This window comes from Vanessa cardui, chromosome 10 (assembly GCF_905220365.1).
Source record: "Vanessa cardui chromosome 10, ilVanCard2.1, whole genome shotgun sequence".
Classification (NCBI taxonomy): Eukaryota; Metazoa; Arthropoda; class Insecta; order Lepidoptera; family Nymphalidae; genus Vanessa; species Vanessa cardui.
This window is the reverse complement of record NC_061132.1, coordinates 7,335,345-7,351,103: the sequence shown is the minus strand read 5'-3', so window position 1 is coordinate 7,351,103 and position 15,759 is coordinate 7,335,345. Positions and strand designations below refer to the sequence as shown.

Here is a 15,759-nt window from a genome sequence, read left to right as displayed (position 1 = left end):
AGTAAAATTATTATAAATAAAGTATGCCATAGTTTGTTTATATTAGTTAGTAGGTACAAGTTTTGATTTTACCTGTTTTTCTTTTAACAATTTTAATCGTGACAGTAATGGTAAGCCTGCTCCAATAGGTGAAATAACTTTTTCGCCATCTTTGCTTCCTGAGGTCGTTTCATCGTTGTCCTAAAAAAATAATACTGAAAATGAAGACGATGACTAAAATGCTTATAAAAGCCAAATCAAAAATCTTTCAGTGTTTTTTATGTAATAGGTAAGTAGGCAAATGAAGCATTTGATGTTAAGGGATCACCGCAACCTATAGATATTAAAAGAATGCGCCATCTACTTTGGGAAGAAAGAAACTATGTCTGTTGTGCCTGTAGTTACACGATATTATTTCGTATTCATACCCGTACCGTATCGAATGATATCGTGAACTCGCCGATTAAAAACTTGTATTTTGGACATCCCCTGCCCCCCGCAACGCCCCCCCCGGTGCCAGTTGTACTCGCCGCGTCACCCCGACGTTGGCTTGAGGAAGCGGCCGGAGCAAGTTGCGTGGAGCCTGCTCCCGTACAAGTTAGGATCGGCTGATCCTGCACGTCTTTGATTGCAAAGACTCCTGCAGGATCTGCTAGTCAACTGCCCACAACCGGGATTACTAGTGCGCACGGAAACAACTACCGCTCGCGGGCGCCTAGCTGGGCCTCCCTCAAGGGTCTCACCTGGCTGGGTGGCACGCGCCGAGGTTGTTGTAGCCGTGCACACAAGGTTGAGCAGCAGTACCACCACCACCACCATGTCCGAAGGGGGGGAGCCCCCCCCCCTTGGACCAACGCATACGCGGTCGAGGAAGGTCGGGAATACCACGGTCGGTTGTTCGAAGAGACATCTTCGACAACACGACCGTGCCTGTCCCCCGCACCTCCGACCCCCCACCACGCCCTATGATCCGCATCCTACACGCGGATCCCGAGGACGAAGAGGAGGACCGGGAAGTGGACGCAAACTTCCCTGAGGTTGTAGATATACCTACAACAATCGGGGAAGGAGCCAAACGCCCGAGGCCGGAATCGTCCCCGGACTCAATACAGGGGGAGGACAAGCGGCCAAGAACGGCCCCCTCCCCCCCGCAACCAGAGAACTCACGCGAGGATGACTGCCCCACACGCGCCCCGTCACCAGCCTCAAGTGAGGCTTACATGGAAGCGACAGAGGCGCCTCATCATGTGACACACCAGTCACCACCGCGATCCCCCTCACCTGCGGAGGGGGGGTCGCACGAAACCTGGCCGCGCGACTCGACGAGTTACGCGGCCCTACCATCAACAGCAGGAGAGACAACCGCACCGCGGTCGGACTCACCGCAACCGGGGCCGTCCGGCATATCGTATGCGGCAGCAGCAGCCGCTCCCGCTTCACCGAGAAGCCGTGTACCCCAACCAGCTACAATGCCGAAACAAACGCCGCGATCCGGGTACCCGCCGATTACGGCAGAGTGCCTACCAAATTGGACGCGGCATTTCATGGCCATCAAGGCCAAACTTGGACACGCTCCGAACGCGCGCCCCATGGGGAAGGGGGTGCGCTTTCTACCCGGATCAGCAGAGGAGTTCCGGGTAGTACAAAAACACCTGGCAGAAGCCAAGAACCAGGATAAATCAATATCCTGGTTCTGCTACAGTCCAGCGGCGGAACTACCATCGAAGGTGGCTATCAGGGGGTTACCTTATGATACGCCAGCGGATGAAGTCACCGCAGCACTGCGAGACCTGGGGTTCCCAGCAGAACGTGCAAAGGCGATACCCGGTGGCAAAGGCAAGCACGGATGCACATACTTCGTGCAGCTTGCTCATCTTGGCGAACAAGAGTTGCAGAAGCTGTACAGAGTGACTGAGCTATTATGCATGCCCGGCTTGCTAGTGGAGGCCTGGAGAGGCGGCAAAAGCCCTCCACAGTGTCACCGATGCCAGGCGTTTGGACATGCCTCGGCCAATTGCCACAGGCCAATAAAGTGTGTCCGCTGCGCCGGCGAACACCTTGCGAGAGACTGCCCACGCCCACTCGAACAGCCCCCAACGTGCGCCAACTGTGGAAAAGACCACACGGCGAAGGATCGCCGATGTACAGTGTATAAAAGGGAGGCCAGACGGAGGGGAATTAATGTAGCCCCCCCGCAACCCCAACCCCAACAAAAGGTACCGTCCAAGAAGGCAGAAGTCCGCAGAAGGCAGAGGGAAGGTGAAGAACAGCACCACCTCCCCTCCAGACCAGACCAGAACAGAATCAGGGAAGGGACACCCGTCCCCCCGTCCCGGCACCGAGACAGATGCCTGGGAGGATACCACCAAACCAACAAACGTCAACAGTCCACGCACCTCCCTCCTTGGCGCCCCCGGCCAACCAGCCGGTCGAAAGGGGCCAGCCTCTTCCAAAACAAAAAAGGAAGAGGAGGAGGAAGAAGAGAGTGGCGAGACCAGCCAGGTCGGAGCCGGCAGCTGCCTCGACGCCACAGCCAAGGCGGGAGACGAGGGTGCCCCCCCGAGCCCAGTCAGAAGCGGCAACAGTGCGGGTGGCACAGATTTTAAGCCACAACGCACCACCAACTTCTAGAATCCAAAGACCACCCAGACCTACTGTAACAGGAGACCCGGATACTACAACTATAATCCGGGTCTTCATGGACGCACTTACCGCAGTCCTGGTCGCGTACACGCAAGGCCAGGACATTATACCCGCAATCTCAGCTGGAATAGCCGCACTCGCGCAGCTCAATTCCAGCTGAGAATCGCATACTGGAACCCGGGCGGCATCAGAGGACATATCCGGGAGCTTACTTTACTCGCCCAGTTGCAGGACCTACACATCATTCTCCTGGGCGAGACCAAGCTCTCGGAACACATCGAGCTCCGCATCCCGAACTTCTTCGTGTACCGGCGCGACGAAGTCTCCCCACGGGGCACCCCATATAGGGGCACGGCTGCCCTAGTGCGGAGGGACATCGTACACGAGGAACTTGCACACGCCCCCTTCGTAAATCTGCGAACGCAGGGAGTGCGTGTGCATGCTGGGGAAAAGGAGCTCCACATCTATGCCGCCTACAAGCCACCCGGAACGGAATTCTGCAGCACTGATGTCCAGACGCTCTTTAGCTCGCAGCTGCCCACATTGGTTATAGGTGACCTGAACGCGAAGCACCGCTCTTGGGGCTCGCGTATCAGCACTAAGACCGGCAAGCAGCTGCTCGAGGACAGCGAGCGTCACGGCTATGGTGTGCTGGGTCCAGGAGCGCCGACCCACATACCAACGGCCACTAGCCATCAGCCGGACGTACTGGATATAGTGCTGCAGAAAGGACTGGACTGCCCCATTGATGTTGAGGTTAACTACGACCTCAACACTCAACATTTACCGATACTCGTCACGCTCACCCTCGAACGAGAGTTCAGAGTCCTCCGCCCCCCGAGAACGCGGGTAGACTGGAGGCGCTTCACAGCCGAACTCACGGGGCTCGAGCACACGGTCCCGATATCGACACCTGCCGATGTCGAAGGGGCTGCTTCAGCAATTACTGAGGCGATACAGAAAGCCAAAGAAGCAGCCACCACACAAGGTGCACCAACCACCAGCGGACGTCGGGACCAGCTACCGAGCTCGCTCCGTGCCAAGCTACGGAGAAAGCGGGAACTTCGCCGACTCTGGGCACGAACGCGCTGCCCGAGGGTGAAGCGTGACCTGAACAGACTTGCAGAGGAGGTGTCACGCGCACTCGTGGCTCTCGAGGATGATCATTGGGAAATCACCATCGATCGAGCATCCGAGTGCGACACGACACTGTACCGCCTCTGCAAGGAACTGTCAGGAGTGGACTCTCCGATCTACCCGCTCCTAGATAGAACGGGTACCAGAAGATACTCCGCCAGAGACAGAGCAGAGATCCTGGCGGAGCACCTGGAAGAGCAGTTCACTCCAAACCCACCGGCTTTGACAAACCCCAATGTCGTCCGACATCACGCGGCGGACCACGAGCAAGTGGCAACGTTCCTGTCGGCCCAGATACCGCCACTCCAGGAAGATGAACTCATCTCCCTGTCAGAGTTGCGGAAGGCCGTCTTCCGACTACCAAAGCGGAAGGCGCCAGGCCCAGACGGGATCACCAACGCCGCGTTGATGCAGCTACCTACCGAATGCCTCGAAGCGCTCACGGGGACATTCAATGGGATACTCCGAACAGGACACTTCCCCGAGGCGTGGAAGACGGGGAAGGTTATTGTCCTGCCGAAACCGGGAAAAGATCGCCGGTTTCCATCAAGCTATCGGCCTATTACGCTACTCTCGCACATCGCCAAGCTGTTCGAGCGTCTGTTGCTGCGTAGAATCACGCCTCACCTGCCCCTGCGCGAAGAGCAGTTTGGGTTCCGCAGCAACCATTCGACGACGCTCCAGCTGACGAGAGTTCTCAGCCACTTAGCCAGTGAGAAGAACAAAGGGCATCCCACGGTCGGGGTCTTCCTGGATATGGAAAAGGCCTTCGACCGTGTGTGGCATGCTGGACTCCTGGCTAAGCTCTTGAACACCACGGCGCCTCTCGCGATGGTGCGAGTAGTAGCGTCATTCCTAGAAGGCCGAAGCTTTTATGTCTCGGTGGAAGGCGTGGATTCCCAACCGCGCCCCATACGAGCCGGAGTACCCCAAGGTAGCTGTTTGTCACCGCGCCTATACGCGGTGTACACGGACGACATTCCCACCCTCCGCGACCATCTGCGTGAGGGTGAAGAGGACGTACTATTGGCCCTTTATGCGGACGACAGTGCGTTCTTCTCGTCGTCCTATCACCAGATCGTCGCCGCGCACAAGATGCAGCGCCTGCTGGATCTTCTTCCGGAATGGCTCGACAAGTGGAGGATGGCCGTCAACGTCGGTAAGACGGCCGCTCTGCTGATCGGAGCCAAGAAGCCGCTACGTCAGCTCACCCTACGAGGCCAGGACGTGGAGTGGCAGACCTCAACCTGCTACTTGGGGTGTCACATCGATCGATCGTTGCGCATGGTTCCCACCGTTGATAGGGTGGTGAGTCGTGCTGCGGCGGCTCGGTCGATGCTGTACACCCTATTCACATCCCGGTTGCAGCTGAAGACCAAGTTGAGTGTCTACAGAGCCTACGTCCGCTCGCGCCTGACGTATGCGGCTCCGGCCTGGTATGCCTTATGTTCGGCAAGCCAGAGGAAGAGGATACAAATCCAGCAGAATCGATGTCTGCGTCTCATAGTAGGAGCTCCGAGGTACGTCAGGAATGACGTCATACATAAAGACACCAGGACGCCCACCGTGGAGGAGTTCGTCCGACACCTCGCGCGCACCATGTTCGCTCGTGCGGACAAGAGTGTGTGCGGGCACCTCCACGGTATCGCACCGTTGCATGCCAGACCACCTGAAGGGCGTCCTCAACCTCGTGAGCTCCTGCTGCGGCCGACCACCTGCCCCGACGCAGACATCGACGCAGACGATCTGGAGCTAGGATAGGACGACAAACCACCGGACATGACACCCCCACGGACGAGACAACCTAAGGACTGGACCACCATTACCTACACTGCAAAGAAGACACCACTGGGTCCACGGACCCTGACCCATTGGGTCAAAACTAAATGACGCGGTAGCCGAGGCTACCGAGGAGGACTAGCCCGGGTAAGGAGGGCAACCTCGAGGCCCGTACCCAAGCCTAGCTTAGGCCAGGCTGGAAGACCCGTGATGTAGTTACACTGGTTTGCTCCCGTTTAAGCCGGAACACAACAGTAATAAGTATTGCTGTTTTGTGGTAGAATATCTGAGACGTACTTACCCAGACCAAGAAAAATATGCATCATATGACAAAAATGTTTAGTGTGTTTGCATTTCTCTAACGTTACTGATTAAAAAACATTCAAGGATAATGCTATGAGTTATTCAGGACATACAACCAACCTTCATTACTTCTTACTTATCTTATATAATAGTTACGCAGGTAATGGCTGTTCAAAATAAAGAAATATGAGAGTGGCATATACATACATCTTGTTGATGTGGCTGCGAGTCGTCGCTCTCAACGCGTGGCATTCGTCGTAGTTTGGGCTCAGCGGCGAGGGCTTGCAGCTCCATTGACTCGCCGGAGCGCCGACCTACACGTGACCTGCTTCGGATCGCGTTTCTTATTCCCTGGTGAGTTGAACGAGTTGATTTGAAAGTTTACTGAAATCTCGTAACTTAAATTTGTACGGGTATAAGATTAATATACGGTGATTGGTGGATGATTAATCCTGTTACCTTTAAAAAGTTTACAAGATTCCTTACTTAATACTTCTTATTTAGATATTTTGATCAATGACTTGATGCCTGAAGACATTCTCTGTCAGTCAAACTTTAGGTCAGTCAGAAAACCATAATTTCATTTCAATATAAGATTAAATTTTTTTTTTCTGATTTTAAGATACAATGTGTGCTTCTTTTCACAGTATGTTTAAGAATTTAAATATTAAGACGTTGGAACGAAACCTTTTTGGAGGTTTCGTTCCTAAAGATATATTCAAATGCAATTAAGTAAATTTATAGTAAATAAGCAATCTTCTGAGTTTCGAGATGGCCCAGTGGTTAGAACGCGTGCATCTTAACCGATGATTGCGGGTTCAAACCCCGGCAAGCACCGCTGATTCATGTGCTTAATTTGTCTTTATAATTCATCTCGTGCTCAGTGGTGAAGGAAAACATCGGGAGGAAACCTGCATTTGACAAATTTCATAGAAATTCTGCCACATGTGTATTCCACCAAACCGCATTCGAACAGCGTGGTGGAATATGTTCCAAACCTTCTCCTCAAAAGAGAGAGGAGGCCTTTAGCCCAGCAGTGGGAATTTATAGGCTGTTCTTGTTGTTGTAAGCAATCTTCTTTATCGTCCCATCCCACATTAGTAAAGTAAACAATTACGATAATAACCTTTACATCAGTACGTAATTTGTGGACTATCCTTTTTGGACCACTTTCGTCTCCAGCTGATTTATCTGGGCTAATTTCACCTAGAACAAAAAGCATCGTTTTATTTTTATTCCTAAGAAAAAAGCAAATAGATTTATTGAAGTTCTTGATTAATACTTTTAACTTTTTGCCTCGACATGCTTTTAGCTTCTTGCAAACGCTTCCTGCCTAAAGTCTGTAATATATCTTGGGCTTCAGGATAATCTTTCATTGCTGCCAATACATCTTCACGGGACAGAGAGAAAAGTTCTGAATATCCGACTGATCTTACGTCCGCTGTCCGTCTAAAAAAAAACACCAATTAGAACAAGTAAAAAATACGAACAGTGTTTTATGTGTCGCATTTGACAATACGAAGAAAAATAAGAAAGAAAAGTTACAGTCACGAGTTTAGTATGGTATAAGAGACATATTATTCACAGATTCCTGGAGGTAATATTATGAGCTTCTTCATGTTTTATACTTTAAGAAGCTCATTAGGATATCATGACTTTATATACGCTAAGCTAAAACAGGGCATCAATTTCATCATCAAAAACAGTAATGTTGTAAGAACGCCTACTATAAAAGTGGAAGATGGCGGAAGAATATACATAAATGGCGGCCATATAAAATGATAACCAGATGGGGTTATACTTGACCATAATTTGGGATAAAAGTCCACAAACAAGCCAATAACAAAACAAGATGATGAATATTTAAACTTTTTCGGTTCTTCAATATTGGTCACGTAATGTATGTGTTGTATTTTGAGAGCAAACCGTATCTCACATAAAAGATACAATATACATTAAATATTTTATGTTGAAGTTCTTCAATATTTATGGAGGCTGTATCGTCAGAGACTTTGTTATAACAAAATGTATATCAAGAAGTTTTTATGGTTTTTAGCGAAACAATAAATTTGAGTGCATCAAAAATATTCCATAAAAACATATCCAATACTAAAAGAGGCAATTATAATTTTCGAAACAAATATGTGCATAAAAAATGATTTCTACAGCTAACTAACTTGTTTAGACCATCGAGGTTTAAAATTCCAATTTCTCCGAAGAAATCTCCTGCTTTCATCGTTGTTAAAACTCTTCCAGTCTCTGATATGACTTCTAGTATACCATCTGCTATTATAAACATTTCTCTCGCTACTTCACCTGAAAAATTTAATTATACATGCATTACGTTTTCATTAAGTATAAAAGTTTTTAGTTATATGATTCAAGTATTGTCTCTACCTTTTCTACAAATCGAATCACCGGGTGTAAATATATACGCCTTCATTTTTAAAACCAAATCATGAAGAAATTCTGGTTGACATTCTTGAAATATAGTCACCTGAAACAGCAAAATATTTTTATGATTTGGCGCCCAACGTGGGGCTCGTTTTTGTAAACTTATTAATATGTAATAGCAACAACGTCTAATGGTATGATATGATACTAAGAAAATTTTTTTTTCTTTTATTTCTTTTTTTATAGTTATTATGTAAGATACATTATGGTGCACAAATAAATGAGTTCAGTTTAAAGTTATTTTACTTACCTTTTTTAAAACGCTTAAATTAACATGCAAAGCCAGTTCGGTCTTCAGTTTATCTGGCAATAGACCCAATGCAGTGTTTATATCGCCACCACCCTGGATCCTCCCACGAGACCACGAGTAGTCATACCATCGTAGTACTCGACGTTTCATACCTCCTGGCACCTACAGTAATGAAGCAAAATAAATAATATAAGATCAATTCATATCGGATACAGAAATCCAATTAAACAAAGAATAGGTAAATGTTTACAGTTTCAGAAATTGTATATATTATCTAACTTTGATTAAAACGAATTTAAGTAAATTTTAATAGAAATTAGTACATATATATTATATATTCAATATATTTGTATGTATTTTGCCGTCGTTATAGTATTTTGGACACTAGCCAACTATTTGTACTACTGTACGATGAGACTTTTCTTATACTTTTACGATTTGTAAGCAAATATACTCTATTTCTTTACAATAATTACTATTCGTTTGGAAAGCAATTCGATACGAAGAGAGTTTTAGGTTTGACTTGGGATAATCATGTCTTGTCCCAAGTGAAAGCTAAAAAACTTAATTATTAACTTTTGACCTCAGGGTTCAAAATTTATTCAGAAAAACCCCAATTTATTTGGTACGTTCAGTAATTTGTCTTGGAAGTCTCTGACTCTTAAAGTCTAAGCTTCAAAATTAGTTGAGATCTAGGCTTTATCAACTAAGATTATACTTGAAACACTCACAATTTTTTTGCTAAGTTAATATTATAAACACTTTTTTATATACAACTATAGATGTAAATATATTTTGAGTTGTAGCATGCTATTTAAATATCGAATTATTTTAGCATGACATAATTATGACGTGAGTGATACATGCAATCCATTACGTGCTTACGTATATGGATTCGGTACACGGTGAAGTGCTTAATTTGGACGATGGTGTATTATAAAGGGAAACCAATCAGTTTAATGAATTGTGAAAATACCATTGACAATGGCTTTGTCATCAATTCTTTTAGCTTCAATTCTTAATATATTAATTACCCATTCATATGATTCACATAGATTTTTTTTGTATAATTTAAATGATAATTCTCATTCATTGTATGATTCATACTCAATATTTTTGTCATATTTAAGAATTAACTCTTAAAATGTGAATTTGAATCAATAGTCAGCTTATGTATAGCTAAGATATAAATAAGTACTTATTTCAGGAGATACATAACTCTGTTATCATTGTTTTGATATTTCTAAAAAGCAAATCTTTGAACGTAAATTTAAACAAGTTTATGAGGATCGTGTTAGGTTAGAAAAGTTTAAAATTAAAAATAAAATAAAGGGTGATTATGAAACAAAAAAAAAAACAGAAATAGATAAACAAAATTAGAACAGTAGTTCTTTTTTCAAATTTAAAATAAATTTATTTTCTGAGAGTTGGAAAACATTCTGCACAACACGGTCCAAGTAGCCTATAGTTTGTCATTTATGATTTTAATTACATTGGACTATTTTATTTAATACCGGAATATAAATAACTTATTTGCTTTACTATTAAACAACTTAGTTTTCACAAAACTATTGGCGGCTGGTGGCTGGTGGCTATTGGACTAAATTGCACGCTTGTGTTGTGAATAAAATCGTAATGTTCCAGAAAAGGTGATCAATGGAAAACTGATTTATAAACGCTATTTTAGAACGTCGACTAGGATATTTCATTCAAAATATTCAACTATTCAAAGACTTTTCTATTTATAATGTAAATTATATATTATTATATATACCTATAATATTATATACCGATTTTATTTTTATTATATATTGATTTTGGATGAATTTTAAATAAAATTTAGCTAAGGTTAATGGCAAACAAGGTAAATTGAAGCTCCTTTGAACTTAACCGTCATTTGTAACATTTATGACGTAGAAATTATTAGGTACGAGTTAGTAAGAAATAGTGTCAAGTGACGTGTAGTAGCTTAAAAATTAGCGCAACTAATGCTGAATGCTCAGAAAATGAGTTATTCATATTTTTAAAGTTAGATTAGTCACAAATTTTCTCTGATTTTGACACTTTCTTAGATGAAAAATAGTGTCGGTAATAATAGTATAAGTATGAGAGTTAAGTTTAATTATATATTTAATCTAATATGTAATTAGTGTTCCTACTTAAGTGTAAACAATTTGAGCTTTTGTTTACAAGTTAGTAACCTTATAAAAATTTACGCGGTGTCATTACAATAAAAGTGTAACAATTTGATTATAATACTAACCAAAATTGTAATCTCACCTAAAAGTATAAGATACTAAGCATTTATATTTTCGATTAGACTGAAACATTTCGGCTCATTTTCCATTTTGTACTCAAAGCTAGCAATAGTAACTGATTTTGGTTACAATTGTAAACGAAAATTTAAAAGAAATTTTTACTCGCAAATTAAATTGTTTTCTACTTAATTGTTTAAATATAGTTATTAAAACGGGATATTTACCATGTTTTTTACTTTTATTTGATACAGCTCGATATTTAGACATTATTTACGAATGTTATTTTCACGAGATTAATGACGAAATATCGAGCTCCATCGAATAAAAATAAAAATACACTAAATATCCCGTTTTTAATAACTGTAATAATAAAAATAACCATGTTAATTTAAAATTATATTTAATACTTGGTGGTAGGGCTTTGTGCAAGCCCGCCTGGGTAGGTACCACCCACTCGTCAGCTATTCTACCGACTGTTCTAACAACAGTACGTACGTATTGTTGTGTTCTGGTTTGAAGGGTGAGTGAGCCAGTGTAACAGGCACAAGGGACATAGCATCTTAGTTCCCAAGGTTGGTGGCGCATTGACGATGTAGGGAATAATTAATATTTCTTACAGTGTCATCGTCTATGGATGATGGTGACCACTTACCATCAGATGACCCATATGCTCGTCCGCCAACCTATTCCATAAAATGTAGTTTCGTAAGACAGATGTCTTTAGTTATAAGAAGTTTTTATTTTGTAGAAGTATTGAATTTATGAGTTTGTCTTTTTACCTTATGATGTCTCATGTAAGTCTTCGCTCCGTCCAATAGTCGCTCGAACTCCAGCCTGTTCGCGTTTCTATTTGTGATGACGTTTCCAACTTGACCCACTATCGTCGCAAAGATGAAAACGCCAATCAAATAGCTCACAATCGTGAATATGTATCTGTTGAAAAAATACTTATCAATGGCTTAGAAAATTAGGTTTATTGTCTAGTCATAGACAAAAACCTGTCTAAATTACACAAAGCTAAATACTTTAAAAAAATATATAAGTGATAAAATAATATTATAAGGTATAAAAAAAAACAAAGTGTAAAAAGAAAATAGAACTGTGCAAAGTTTTCGAACAGTTGCAATATAAAACACGTTAAAAGATAAATAATAAGCGTAAAAATTACAAAATGGCGGTTTCAAACAATGAAGGCTGTTCGAAAACTTTCAAATACTTCCCGAAACTAACAATCGATGAGAAATAAAGGAAATGGTACAAACAAAAATAAACAATTTCATGACAAAAGATACAATTTCATTCACATCAATTTATGTTACCCGAAGTTTTGACACTGCGAAGCGAACAGCCTCCAAATTTCTGCCGCCGCCATTTTAAATTTATTACTCATCAAAATGGCTGTTTCCCTCCAACACGTTTTCACAAGCATTAGCTGTTTAGTAGTACTCGTGTTGCTCGAAATTCAATTCAAATGTGTAATTCTATAGATAACTAAGTTTTTGACAGCGTTGGTTGTGTAAAAAGGTTTTAATCATTACGTTTTAAAGCGCAAAAAAATAATCATAACGTGTTTTTGGTAAAAAGTGCCAAAACTTACCTGTTCCTCTGCATTTTCTCGTAAAACGATTAATCGTTGATTTGAAGAATTTTGTAAAATAATATTGTGAGTAAAATAAATCAATAAAAAGACACATTTTTTTTCATATAGCTAGATACGGTTGAGATAAACAGCCATTCTTAAATAATGTTAATTAATTGGTTATTCAAAAAGCTTGATTGGTCAGATCATGATTACCGTTGAAGAAAAAATAATCATTTATTTTTACTATAACTTCAATATACGATTCAAATTATTTTATTTAGTAACATCATGCGGTAAGAACGAATGACATGACAGCGATTGTCATATTCCTTCTTTATCGTACTCTGTATCCATGTATATATTACTGCGTTTGTTTATATTATAACAATGAGGCAATTCTATTGAATATGCATGTTTTCATTTATTTGAATTCATTTTTTTTATTATTGGTTTTCTTTAATAATAAATTATACCAACACCATATCTTAGTCTATCATATCTAGTCTAGTATCTAGTCTTCTGGGCGTCCGATGATACCTCCCTTCCACGTGATTTAATTGCAAAATTAGTGATGTCATATTTGCTTAATCAACGTCTAATTTATAATTTAGAATTTTCTAGAAACAATACAAACGACATAGTTTTGATTTGGGTTCAGTTGATCCTTAAATAATGTTGAGGTTCGGAAATCGATTTGACATTGAAATAGAAGATATATACATTCTTCATCCATTAAGGCGGCATAGAAACGCTACAACCAGTACGAGGGCGGGAACCAATCCACTAGCAAAAGCATTCACGGGAGTATTGGTGTTAGGATCGAGCTGAGCGAACGGCCGCAAATATACTATAACTAAGTAACTGTGCTTCGCAAATACAGAACCGTCTTACCCATTCTACGCTAGCTACTTGTGACCCAAGTGCATATCCCAATATGGAACCCTAAAAATGTATGCGTTTTTATTAAAACAAAATCTATATATTCATGTATTTTTTTAAATATTGTCCCATTATTTTACCATTTAGAAATAATAAATGGGTCCCTGATTTTCTCATTATATCTCTAAATGTTTTTGCTATATCAATCTGATGGAAAGAAAAATTAGAGAAATTTGACAATTTGATGTGGGATAGATTGTAATCTAACAGTTTAACTTCGATATATTACAATATAGCGAAAACTAACGCGTTAAATTGCATATTTCACGGTTCACAATATCTCGACAGTTTACAATCTCATGAGGTAGATTGTAATCTAACTATGTTTGTAATCTTACGGTAACATATACATAGCTTACAGATAGCATATGGTTACGTAATCTACTTCACCACTGGATGTATCAAGACAAGGGCGCTTCAGTAAATGTGCAATATGTAATTTGAATATTCATGTACGTAAGATGAAAAGTTATTAAGTATCATGTTATTCAGAGCAGATAACTCAAGCAGTCTATGTATGCCTATATCTATAATTTTTCATTTAGGACTTAATCTCAGCCTCTCAGTCAATAATTTCAAGAAACTAGATAAGATAGTTGTAATTAATATGCAAGAAATGACAGTACACCGAGTCAATAACGGATTCGTTGAAAGGAGGTTAAATGGGTTAGAATAAAACCTAGTTAACAAAAAAAATCGTTATTTAGCAACAACAACACAACAACAGCCGGTCAATTTCCCACAGCTGGACTAAGGCCTCTACTCTCCCTTTGAGGAGAACGTTTTTTGAGCATATTCCACCCCGCTGCTCCAATGCGGGTTGGTGGATTCACAGGTGGCAGAATTTAGTTGAAATTAGACACATGCAGGTTTCCTCACATATTTTCTTTCACCGCTGAGCTCGAGATGAATTATAAACACAAATTAAGCACATTAAAATTCAGTGGTGCTTGCCTGGGTTTGAACCCGAAATCATCGGTTAAGATGAACACGTTTTAACCACTGAGCCATCTTGGCTCTTATAAATATTACCTTATTAAAGTGACCTGTATTTGAAGTCGTTTAAAAACTAAAAGTCTCGACGTAGGAACGTCAAAGTCAAAGGAAATAAATTTCGCAGCTCAGCTCGACTAAGTAATTAAAGTAATCGAAAGTAATTTCTATCTTCCTTTAAATACTAATACCAATCTTCGACGAAATTACATTAAATCAAGACTTGCTGAAATGAAGCGATGTCTTGCTCTACTGGGACTTGTAATTCGAAGATTGCAGTATTCGTATTATAATAATATATATCACACTAAATCGTAAAGAGTGAAAGAAAAAGATGTTGAAATTTGATGTTATGTCTATATTTTTAGTTTTATACTAAAATCTTTACATTTATTTGTGTATTGGATTGGATTTCAAACACAGTTTTCATGTATTATCTATATTAATATTATGAAGGGGAAAGTAACTCTGTCTGTTAGTACGTTTGTTTTGGAATCGAGTACTAGGGGCTCAGCGGAATCTGAACAAGAGCAAAATAAAAAAACAATAGTCCTGCCCAGTCTATTCTTGAGCCCCCGAGAGTCTACGCCCTGTGCTTGGGCACCGGTGGCACCGCCCTATTTACGCCACTGAATCAAACTCGAACTCTCAAAAAGGATACTAACATAGGTTACTTTTTTTGCCTAGCACATGACAAGCAACACCCTAACAACAACAACAACAGCCTGTAAATTCCCAAGGCTGGGGTAAAGGCCTCCTCTCCCCTTGAGGAGAAGGTTTGGAACATATTCCACCACGCTGTTCCAATGCGGGTTGGTGGAATACTCATGTGGCAGAATTTCTATGAAATTTGTCACATGCAAGTTTCCTCACGATGTTTTCCTTCGCCGCTGAGCACGAGGTGAATTATAAAGACAAATTAAGCACATGAAACAGCGGTGCTTGCCTGGGTTTGAACCCGCAATCATTGGTTAAGATGCACGCGTTCTAACCACTGGGCCATCTCGACTCTTAACCACCCTAAAACGCGAACGAATCCGCTAGTTATTAATAAAGAACATCACCCGTGCCGAGTGGCTCACGAGTATTTCATAAAAAAGGATTGTTTAAAATTATCGTCCAGAATATTCCCCTTTCAGGTACAACAACTGTATTAATACATGTGCGGACGGACACGAAAGGAAATTACGAAATTAGATCGCATTCGCTGTGACGGAAAATTGTTCACATTTAGTTAGCGAGTTTCCATATGAAAATCATATTGAATTCGTCTTGCTTATTTCGTATATTCATCATTCACATTACTGTTTTACGAGAGGTATAATTTGCTTCTTAATTTGATACCTATTTGGAAATTTTAAATGGAACGTATTATTATCCATTAAAAAACGAATTGAACCTATTCCTTGGATATTTTAATTCAAGGGACTGTTTTTTTATGG

At 41.7% G+C, this 15,759-nt stretch overlaps 1 protein-coding gene across 1 annotated transcript in view; it reads right to left on the bottom strand.

Moving 5' to 3' along the window:
* LOC124532854 overlaps positions 1-15,759 on the bottom strand; it is a 190,930-nt gene that overhangs the window by 8,321 nt on the left and 166,850 nt on the right. The window contains exons 10-17 of the mRNA XM_047107963.1: positions 11,583-11,736; positions 8,546-8,707; positions 8,239-8,338; positions 8,019-8,157; positions 7,124-7,290; positions 6,968-7,047; positions 6,049-6,192; positions 73-180 (exon numbers count right to left, since the gene is read on the bottom strand). Coding sequence (XP_046963919.1) covers positions 73-180; positions 6,049-6,192; positions 6,968-7,047; positions 7,124-7,290; positions 8,019-8,157; positions 8,239-8,338; positions 8,546-8,707; positions 11,583-11,736 — 1,054 coding nt within the window. The remainder of the gene's footprint in view (positions 1-72; positions 181-6,048; positions 6,193-6,967; positions 7,048-7,123; positions 7,291-8,018; positions 8,158-8,238; positions 8,339-8,545; positions 8,708-11,582; positions 11,737-15,759) is intronic.